Source organism: Capra hircus, chromosome 5 (assembly GCF_001704415.2).
Source record: "Capra hircus breed San Clemente chromosome 5, ASM170441v1, whole genome shotgun sequence".
Classification (NCBI taxonomy): domain Eukaryota; kingdom Metazoa; phylum Chordata; class Mammalia; order Artiodactyla; family Bovidae; genus Capra; species Capra hircus.
The window spans coordinates 61,140,494-61,150,926 of record NC_030812.1 but is presented as its reverse complement, the minus strand read 5'-3'; the positions used below and the strand labels follow the sequence as shown (position 1 = coordinate 61,150,926).

General features: G+C 45.4%; 1 protein-coding gene across 1 annotated transcript; it reads left to right on the top strand.

The window, feature by feature from the left end:
• On the top strand, nucleotides 5,544–9,805 carry LOC108636107 (the record flags this gene model as incomplete). The annotated part of the gene is given in 2 exon segments (XM_018049046.1): nucleotides 5,544–8,703; nucleotides 8,706–9,805. Coding segments are annotated over 2 exon segments (4,260 nt in total), but the record flags the coding sequence as incomplete, so codon positions are not given.

The window sequence follows — 10,433 nt, the reverse complement described above, 5'->3', positions numbered from 1 at the left end:
GGGTCATCCCCATGCACCAGCCCCAAGCATGCTGTATCCTGCGTCAGACATAGACTAGCGATTCAATTCTTACATGATAGTATACATGTTAGAATGCCATTCTCGCAAATCATCCCACCCTCTCCCTCTCCCTCTGAGTCCAAAAGTCCGTTATACACATCTGTGTCTTTTTTCCTGTCTTGCATACAGGGTCGTCATTGCCATCTTTCTAAATTCCATATATATGTGTTAGTATACTGTATTGGTGTTTTTCTTTCTGGCTTACTTCACTCTGTATAATCGGCTCCAGTTTCATCCATCTCATCAGAACTGATTCAAATGAATTCTTTTTAATGGCTGAGTAATACTCCATTGTGTATATGTACCACAGCTTTCTTCAAAGTTTTTTGGAACTTCTCTTTATTTCTGATTTTCTGAAAGTAATAGTGTACTGTAGAGCTGTTTTGTTGTTCATTGTGTTGGACACACAATATGCCTTTCACTTTTTTCATTTCTGAGAAACTTTCTTGAATAATTTCTTTGGTAATTTTCTCCCCTCCCTTTTCTCTGTTTTTTTTTTTTTTTTTTTTGTAAAACTCCTATTAATAAGATATTGAATCATAGATTGATTATATATATAGTTTTCTTATGTATTTTCTAATTTCAACTTCTGATTTTTCTATTTAGGATTTTAAATTTAAAAAATTCTGTAAAAAATAATATTCTGTACTTGTTCCTTGGATCAGTACTTTTTCCTATTTCTCTGAAGACATTTTAGTTTCTTTTTTATTTTTCTGAATTCCATTTTCCAGTTTTCTTTGGTTCCTCTTTTCCACATTAGAGAATTTCCTCAAATATATAGTGTCCTTGGCTGCCTGTTCTTATGCAATTGTAACATTCTAAGGAGTTGAATAAAAGCTTTGGGTGCTTGGTGGATCAGGCTGATGGGTGACTTGGATCTGGCAGGACCTGTAGGTCTTTTCTCTGTGGTTCTTTAAATTCTTTAAAACCTGTTTCATCATCTGTAAAATAAGGGCTCTAGTAATACCTATTTTATAGAATATAGGTTTCCCCTGCTATCCAAAAGTAGAGTGTTCTTATGAAACCTTCCATAAGCTGAAACAGTGTAAAGAGAAGAAGCAATTATCAATACCTTAGGAAAACATCTTGCTAATGAGCACACAAAATAAATGGAGATAAAGCACCAGACTCATAGACACAGTTCAAAGCTCTGGTGGCTTGTGCTGAGATGCTGAGTGTGGTACCTGGGGAAGGAGCTTGGTGGTGCCAAACTCACTGCCCAGAGTGCCAGATGCCTCTGTAGTGGTTCAGCCCAAGCGGTTTGAGGCAGATAAACACTATTTCTGCACTTTGTCTTTTTTTGTAAAAGTGAAAATTCTCTTTGAGTTCTTTCAGTTAGTGAAAACGATACTGATTTAGGTCTTTAATAAAATTGAAGTGGTGTAAATTGAACTTTTGAAAAGTGGGGGAGACCTGTAGTTTTTAGGGTTGATGAATCAAGGCCTATAGAGTGGCTACAGTGTTTTAAACATCATGTGTGTGTGCATGCGTGCTTAGTAGTGTCTGACTCTTTGGACACGATGGACTGTAGCCCTACAAACTTCTCTGTCTATGAAATTTCTTAGGCAAGAATATTGGAGTGGGTTGCCATTTCCTCCTTCAGGGGATCTTACTGACCTAGGGATCAAACCCATGTCTCCTCCATATCCTGCATTGGCAGGTGGATTCTTTACAACTGAGCCATCTGGGAAGCCCTTTAAACATCATGAATGTGAAATAGCAACCCACTCCAGTATTCTTGCCTGGAGAGTTCCATGGGCAGAGAAGCCTGGTGGGCTACAATCCATGGGGTTGCAAAGCATTGGACATGACTTAGTGCGCGTGTGCGTGCACATACACACACACTTAAACTATCGTCATCATCATCATTATTAATTCAGCATAATTCCCCCATTGTGTCTCATCCTTCCCTCCCTCTGTTGCCCTAGCATGGAGCTTCTCTGGTTCAGTGTCTAGAGTGAAAACCTTCCCACTTTTTGCCCAAAATGGATGAACAATCTCTTGGCTAAGTAGATTTGGGAAGGTGACCTAAGATTTACTGGCTCCTTATCCTGACTTTCAACCAGTTCTCTGGATCTTTATTTTCATCCTTCAACCATTCAGAGGAACTTGGTGTCACCAATTCCCACGCCTCTCTGCAGTTTAGAGACAAAAGTAGGTTTTCTCACCATTGGATTGTCTGTCTGGAGCCACCCAGTTTCCAGATTTCTCTGACTGCTTAGTGTGACCACCACTCATCCACTCCCCTGTGGTCTCCTGTCTGCTATGTATGTCTTCTCCTGTTCTCTTTTGACCAGTGGGTTTATGCCTTTCATATAGTCAAATTGGGATTGCAGAGGAAATGAAAATCAACTTATTCATGCAACTGGCCATGCTAACTACAAGGCCATTGGCCTCATTTCTTTATCTATGAAGTGAGAGGTTACAGTGATACATTTTTTAGGTCTTTCCCCCAACTAAAAATCTTTGTTTCCATGTATGGTTTAGATTTAATGTAATTCCCAGCCGATCACAGCTAGATTTCCTATCACTTATCTCACTCTCAGAAGAGTAGTGATTATTTTTGCTTTTGTTGTTTTGAAACTCTTTGAGCAAGAGACCTGCAGTGTATCAAATTATATTTTGTGTACAAATGAGAGTAAACTGAAAAACACAGGTGACTTTTATTCCCTTCTGCATCAAGACCTTTTCAATACACCTGATTGATTGTAAAGGGAACTCCATAAGCAGATGTGAGCGATTGGGTTGCTGCTGATGGTAATTTTGGGTGAAGATTTATCATGCTGTGCTATTTGGCAACCAAGAAGGAAGCCTTTAAACTTTCTACTCTTTCAAAAAAAATCCTAAATGATGATACAAAAGTTTAAATTGGAAAGAAGTTTCCTTTCTGTGGAGATTCACAGAGAATGTTCGGATGAGTCAACAAAACTCCTGTTTTGCTTAAGATAGTTTAAAAGGTCAGATTTTTGTCACTTGCACCTAGAAGAGTCTTTGATTTATTAAGAGCAATGGAGATGAAAATGGTTTGTTGTCTTTCTCTGGGGATCTATACTACATGTCCTGACACTTCGTACTTATAGCTTTGGTGTCTATCATGGTTTGCTGTGGTCATTAGTGTTAATGATCAGCTCTTCTGTGTTCTAGCTTGGTATCCAGGAGAGAAATTTCCACAAGGTAATGGGATATTTCTAAGAGGGTGGCTTATATAGCATTCCAAATAAATAACAACTTCCTAGAGTTTGGTGTGATCAATTGCGTATGGTTTTTGTTTGTGTCATGGCATCAGAATATCCTGAAAAGTTCCAATTAAGACAGGAATCCTAAATAATTGGAAGGAAGACATTGCCAATTTTTATCTTTAGTATTTCCAATAACTTTGGATTCAAAATACAATCAAAGATCTGTAGGAAAAAGAGATTAACACACCAACATTGACAATTTTGGGTTAATCTGTGACCCAGTCTTAAAAACATTCCTTTTGATTGGAATTTGTTCCCCATTTGCAATAATTCTCATTGCATTCAGAATGGCATTTTTTAAATGATAGTAAGTATGGTATATACTGTTGGTTGACTACCCAGCAGACACTCCTTCCTTTGTCCTTTCTAATAGAACTCGTTTCGTTCAGGCAAGGAGTGGTCCTGTTCTTCAAGGATTTTGGGTTCTTTTGGGATTCTGGTGTCCCAGCTCCAAGAACTGAATCCTGGTTAGTCTTGCACAGTTGTGGTTATTCCGTTTCCCTTGCATTGGTTTAGGACTGAGCAGGTAATGTGGGTTTGGCTAGTGAAATGTGAGCTAAAGTCTACAGAGTGGCTTCTGGGAAGGTTATCTTTGTTCCTGATGAAGGGCTCAGAGAAGGGCTTTGTTGTGTGGAACATGATGTCTGATGTGGCTACAGCTGTTTTGCAGTTATAAGATGTCTTAAGGACCTCACTGAGGATGGCAGAGTCGAAATCTGAAAAGAACCTGAATATCAATTGTTGCCAAGCTACAAAATTGATTAGCCCTAGGACAACTGTTAGGGACCAAACGACGGTCTCTAGGACCTGAGTCATGTTTACCAGGAAGAGACAGGATATGCGCTCATCCTGCCTAGCCAATCATGTAATGCCAGCTACTCCTGTAACTGAGACAAAGAACTGCCTGTATATAAGCCGCCATACTTCTTTGTTCGGGGCTCTTGTCAGATTCCCTTGTGTGGGATGAGACTTGGGCCCTAGCACGCTAGGAATAAACAAACTCCCTTCTTGCGTTTGCAATACTGTGGTGGCCTTGCTCTCTCAGTCGGTTCGGAGATACGGGCTCGGAGCATAACATCTGGGGGCTCGTCCGGGATCTCCGTCCCGCCGGGGAGGACAACTCTCCTGGTAGAAGGGAGTAACCTCGTTAGAAGATAAGAGCTCTGAGCACCAGTGCTAACGTTGCAGAAGCCCAGATTAAGTCCGAGGCCTAGTATCTTACTGGGGAGGCATCTGGCTGTAAAGTGCAGAGGTAAGCCAGCGTAAGGCCGGGGCCTAGCTTCGTGCTGGGGAGGCAGCTGGCTCTGATACTGGATTAAGTCAGCGTAAGGCCGGGGCCTAGCTTCGTGCTGGGGAGGCAGCTGGCTCTGATACTGGATTAAGTCAGCGTAAGGCCGGGGCCTAGCTTCGTGCTGGGGAGGCAGCTGGCTCTGATACTGGATTAAGTCAGCGTAAGGCCGGGGCCTAGCTTCGTGCTGGGGAGGCAGCTGGCTCTGTGAACACCCTGCAGGTAAGACTGAGTGCATTGTCGGTGGCCACCTTGTGTTTGTTATCTGTTTGTCTATTTGTGGTGTCTGCGCTGCTCTTTGTGTGCTCTGTTGGCTCCCAGTGTACTTTTCTGTGATCATGGGACAAACAACTTCTACTCCTTTATCTCTTATGATTAACCACTTCTCTGATTTCAAGTCTAGAGCTCAGAATCTTTGGTTACTGGTAAAGAAGAGCAAACTGGTGACTTTCTGTTCTGTCGAGTGGCCCACCTTTGACGTCGGATGGCCACAAGAGGGAACCTTCAATCCCCAAATTATCCAGGCAGTTAAAGAGAGGGTGCTTACTCCTAGTCCTGCCAGGCACCCAGATCAGACTCCCTACATTCTGGTCTGGCAGGATCTAGTGAGGAACCCACCAGAATGGCTTAAACCCTTTGTTCTCACTCCTCCTAAACCTCCCCATCCCTCTTCCCCAACTCCAACCTCACCAAGCCCACAGGTGTTAGTAATGAAGGCTTCCGAAGAAAAAGAAGAAAAAAAGGACGAAAATCGACCAAAGCCGGTATTCCAGGAATCTTCTCTGTATCCTAATCTGATAGATCTGGAGACCGAATTGTTCCCACCCCCGTATGCGGATCCACATCCGCCCTTGCTTTCACAGGTTTCATCGGGAGAAGTCAGGAGGAGAACCGAGCCTTCAGCTCATCCCAGAGAAGGGGGCCCTGCCCAGGGAACTCGGGGAAAAACAAGAGAAATGACCAATGTAGCGGAAGAAGACCCGGAAGTCCCCTCCTCCACTGTTCACGCATTTCCGGTCCGGGCGGGACCAGCCAGAGAGGGTGGAGAGTGGACATATCAGTATTGGCCCTTTTCCATTAGTGATTTGTACAGTTGGAAAACCCAGACTCCCTCCTTCTCTGAAAAACCGCAGGGTCTTATTGATCTGTTAGAGTCTATCCTTTTTACTCATAATCCCACTTGGGATGATTGTCAGCAACTGTTACAGGTGCTTTTCACTACAGAAGAGTGTGAGCGGATCCTGTCAGAAGCTCGAAAGAATGTGCCAGGGGTGGATGGGAGGCCCACAATACAGCCTAACCTCATTGAGGAGGGGTTCCCCTTGGTGTGACCCAACTGGGACTTCGAACGCGTTGAAGGTAGGGAGCGTCTCCGGGTATACCGTCAGACTCTTATGGCCGGCCTTAGAGCGGCCGCCAGAAAGCCGACTAATTTGGCCAAAATAAATTCAGTGAGGCAGGAACCAAATGAGAGCCCAGCAGCCTTCCTTGAAAGGATAATGGAAGCTTTTAGACAGTATACCCCTATGGACCCACAGGCAGATGAGTCACGAGCGGCAGTTATGTTAGCATTTGTAAATCAAGCAGCCTCCGATATTAGAAAAAAATTACAAAAGATAGAGAGGTTAAATGAACAATCCTTGCAAGATCTAGTGAGGGCAGCTGAGAGAGTTTTTAATCATAGAGAGACCCCAGAAGAGAGAGAGGACCGCATTAGAAGAGAAGAAAGAGAATTTAGAGCTGAAGAAAACTGTAAAAATCAAAAAGAGCTGGCCCAGATATTTTTTGCTGGGGTTGAAAACAAAAACAGGTTCCAGAAAGGAAAAAAATTGGACTCAAAAACTGAAGAAAAAACGACAAGGCATAAGCTTGAGAAAAACCAATGTGCGTTTTGTAAAGAGTTTGGACATTGGAAAGATAAATGCCCCAAGAAAAATCTAAAAGAGGAGCCCAGGAACCCCAAAAACGAGACTCCCTTTCCAGACAGTCATATCCTCTACGCGGGTGAGGATAGCGACTAGGGGGTTCAGGGCTCGAAGCCCCTTCCCGAGTCCTGGGTAACTATAAATGTGGAGGGGAAACCGGTTGGCTTCATGGTGGACATGGGAGCCCAATACTCAGTCTTAAACCAAAAAGATGGACCAATGTCTAAGAAAAGTAGCTGGGTGCAGGGAGCAACCAGGACTAAATGATATGGATGGACTACAAAACGGCATGTGAACTTGGGGGCCCACCAGGTGACCCATTCTTTTCTGGTGATACCTGAGTGTCCAGCGCCCTTGTTGGGAAGGGATTTACTGTCTAAAGTAAATGCCCAAATTCATTTCTACCACGGACAAGTGTCGGTTTTAGATGGGACTGGGCATCCTCTTCAGGTCTTGTCTCTGGCATTAAAAGATGAATACAGACTCTACTTGCCAGAGGCCCCAGCGACAATAAGCCCCGAAGTACAACCATGGGTTCAAAGATACCCTCAGGCCTGGGCTGAAACTGCAGGAATGGGACTAGCCAAACAGAGGCCCCCTATCATTGTGGAACTGAAAGCCAGTGCTTCCCCGGTGAGGGTACGACAGTATCCCATGAGTCAGGAGGCTTGACAAGGAATTACTCCTCATATACAACACCTTATAGACGCTGGGGTCCTGAAAAGGTGCCGGTCCCCATGGAACACTCCCCTGCTGCCTGTGAAAAAGCCTGGGGGAACTGATTTTAGACGGGTTCAAAATCTACGAGAAGTCAACAAACGGGTGAATGATATTCATCCTATGGTTCCTAACCCTTATACATTGCTAAGCAACGTGCCTCCAAACTACATTTGGTACACTGTTGTAGATTTAAAAGATGCCTGTTTTAGTTTGCCTCTTGCCCCCGCAAGCCAAGAGATCTTTGCCTTCGAATGGCAGGAAGACGGTGGTCAGACCCCTGTGCAGCTGACATGGACTCGCTTACCACAGGGTTTCAAAAACTCGCCCACGTTATTTAATGAGGCCCTGGACAAAGACCTCCCTGAGTATCGGGTTGAACACCCTACCATTGTTTTATTACAATATGTTGATGACCTTATGCTGGCGGCGGCTACAGAAAAAGAGTGCCAAGAGGCAACAGGTGACCTTCTCCAAACCTTGGGGACTTTAGGTTACCGGGCTAGTGCCAAAAAGGCCCAGATTGCCAAGCAAGAGGTTACATACCTCGGTTATAAGATAAAACAGGGCCAGAGATGGCTAACACAGGCTATGAAAGAAACCATCCTCCAGATCCCTGAGCCGGCTAACCCTAGACAAGTGAGAAAATTTCTGGGAACGGTGGGATATTGCCGGTTATGGATCTTGGGGTTTGCAGAAAAGGCCAGGCCCCTATATGAGGGGACCAAAGAAAACAAGGACTGGAAATGGACTAAGCCAATGAAAGAGGCCTTCCAAGAGCTCAGGCGAGCCTTGCTAGAAGCTCCTGCCCTTGCCCTCCCTGATCCATCTAAGCCTTTCCAATTATTTGTAGATGAAAAGCGGGGGATAGGAAAAGGGGTACTAACACAGAGATGGGGACCATGGAAGCGACCTGTAGCTTACCTTTCCAAGAGACTGGACCCAGTGGCAGCCGGATGGCCACCTTGCCTCCGTATCATCGCGGCCACCGCGCTCTTAGTCCACGATGCTGATAAACTGACTTACGGAGAGAGACTCTTGGTCTACACTCCTCATGCCATAGAGAGAGTTTTAAAGCAACCCCCAGGAAAATGGATTTCTAATGCCCGCTTGATGCACTACCAGGCCTTGCTACTTGACACCCCACGGATTCATTTCCAAATGCCCTGCACTCTAAATCCGGCCACTCTTTTGCCCAATCCGGGGGAAAATAGCCCCCTCCATGATTGTGATGAGATACTGGCCGGGGTAACAGCAATGCGAAAGGACTTAACCGATACTCCACTGGATAACAGTGAGCTAAGATGGTTCACAGACAGCAGCAGTTATGTAAAAGATGGACAGAGACGGGCGGGAGCCGCAGTAGTAGATGACTCTGGACGGATGATATGGGCAGAGGCCCTTCCCCCGGATACCTCAGCACAAAAGGCAGAGTTAATTGCCCTGATTCAAGCGTTAGAGAGAGCCAAAGGAAAAAAATAACTATTTTCACTGACAGTCGCTATGCTTTTGGCACGGTACACATCCAGGGCCCGATATATCGGGAACGGGGGTTTTTGACAGCTGAAGGAAAAGAAATTAAAAACTTGCCTAAAATCAGTAGACTTTCAGAGGCTGTACAGATGCCTTGGGCTGTGTCAATAGTACACGTACCTGGACATCAGAAGAGTGACAGCCCCACGGCACGAGGGAATCGTGCCGCAGACCTGGCAGCTCGAAAAGTAGCTGATAAAGATTTCATCACCCCTATGTTGGCGATCGGACTTCCACCTCCAGGTATGGGAACTCTGCCCCCAACCCCTGAGTATTCATCCACAGACTTTGCTTGGATCCAAAAACACACCAACCTTCAAAAAGATAAAGATGGATGGTACCGAGACTCAGACAGCTACTTGATACTCCCTGCTCAGTTGGGACGGCAACTATGTGAGCGTTTGCACTTGTCTACTCATCTGGGAGAAAAGAAGACTCTGATGCTCTTTCAAACTGCGCGCCTGCGATTTCCCCGGCACCAGACAACTGTAAAGAACATAGTGCATGCTTGTAAGGCGTGTCAACAGATGAGGCCAGGAAAAGGACAACATGCAGGACTGAGGTATCGGGGAGAAGGACCAGGGCAACACTGGGAAATAGATTTCACCGAGGTAAGGCCAGGCAAGTATGGTTACCGGTACTTGTTAGTGTTGGTGGATACCTTCTTAGGGTGGGTGGAAGCTTTTCCTACAAAGGGAGAAACCGCGATGATAGTGGCAAAAAAGATTTTAGAAGAAATAGTTCCCAGGTTTGGCCTGCCAGTGACCATCGGCTCTGATAATGGACCTGCCTTTGTGAGTCAAATAGTTCAGAGCCTTGCCCTAGCCCTGGGGACTAAATGGAAGTTACATTGTGAATACAGTCCACAGAGCTCAGGGCAAGTAAAAAGAATGAATCGGACTCTAAAAGAAACTTTAACTAAATTGGCTATAGAGACTGGCGGGGACTGGGTGACCCTCCTTCCCTTCGCCCTCTTCCGTGTGCGTAATACTCCTTATCAACTTAATCTGACCCCATTTGAGATTCTGTATGGGAGACCTCCCCCTCTATGTCCAATATTTGAAGGGAAGAAACTACCGCCTCCCACGTTGGGGCAACTCCAAGAGTCCTTGATGGCCTTAAGCAAGGTGCACTCTCGTGTCTGGAAACTGCTCTGGGAAATACATGTGGGTCAAAATAAGGGAACTATTCCCTCACATGACATTGGCCCAGGAGACTGGGTGTGGGTCAAAAGGCACCAAACCAAGGCACTAGAACCCAAATGGAAGGGTCCTTATGTTGTTCTTCTTACCACCCCAACTGCCCTAAAGGTTGACGGTATCGGGCCTTGGGTGCATTGCAACCGCGTACGCCCAGCTGCTTCAGCAGAGCAAGAAGACGCTAAGAAAGAATGGGAAGCATCTCTGCACCCGTCCAACCCCTTGAGGCTAAAGCTTCGAAGGCGCCAACAGGACCAGGACAACTCGGCTGGGCCCTCTTGTGGATGACCCAGTTACTCTGCTCTGGAGTTGCCAGCGTGAACCCACATCAACCCGTCAAAATCACCTGGAAGCTGCAAAATGGACTAACACGAGAGGTGCTAAACTCCACCACTGCAATACATCCACCAAACACATGGTGGCCAGACTTGTACTTTGACCTCAAGCCGATGGTAAATGTGCCTTGGGCTAG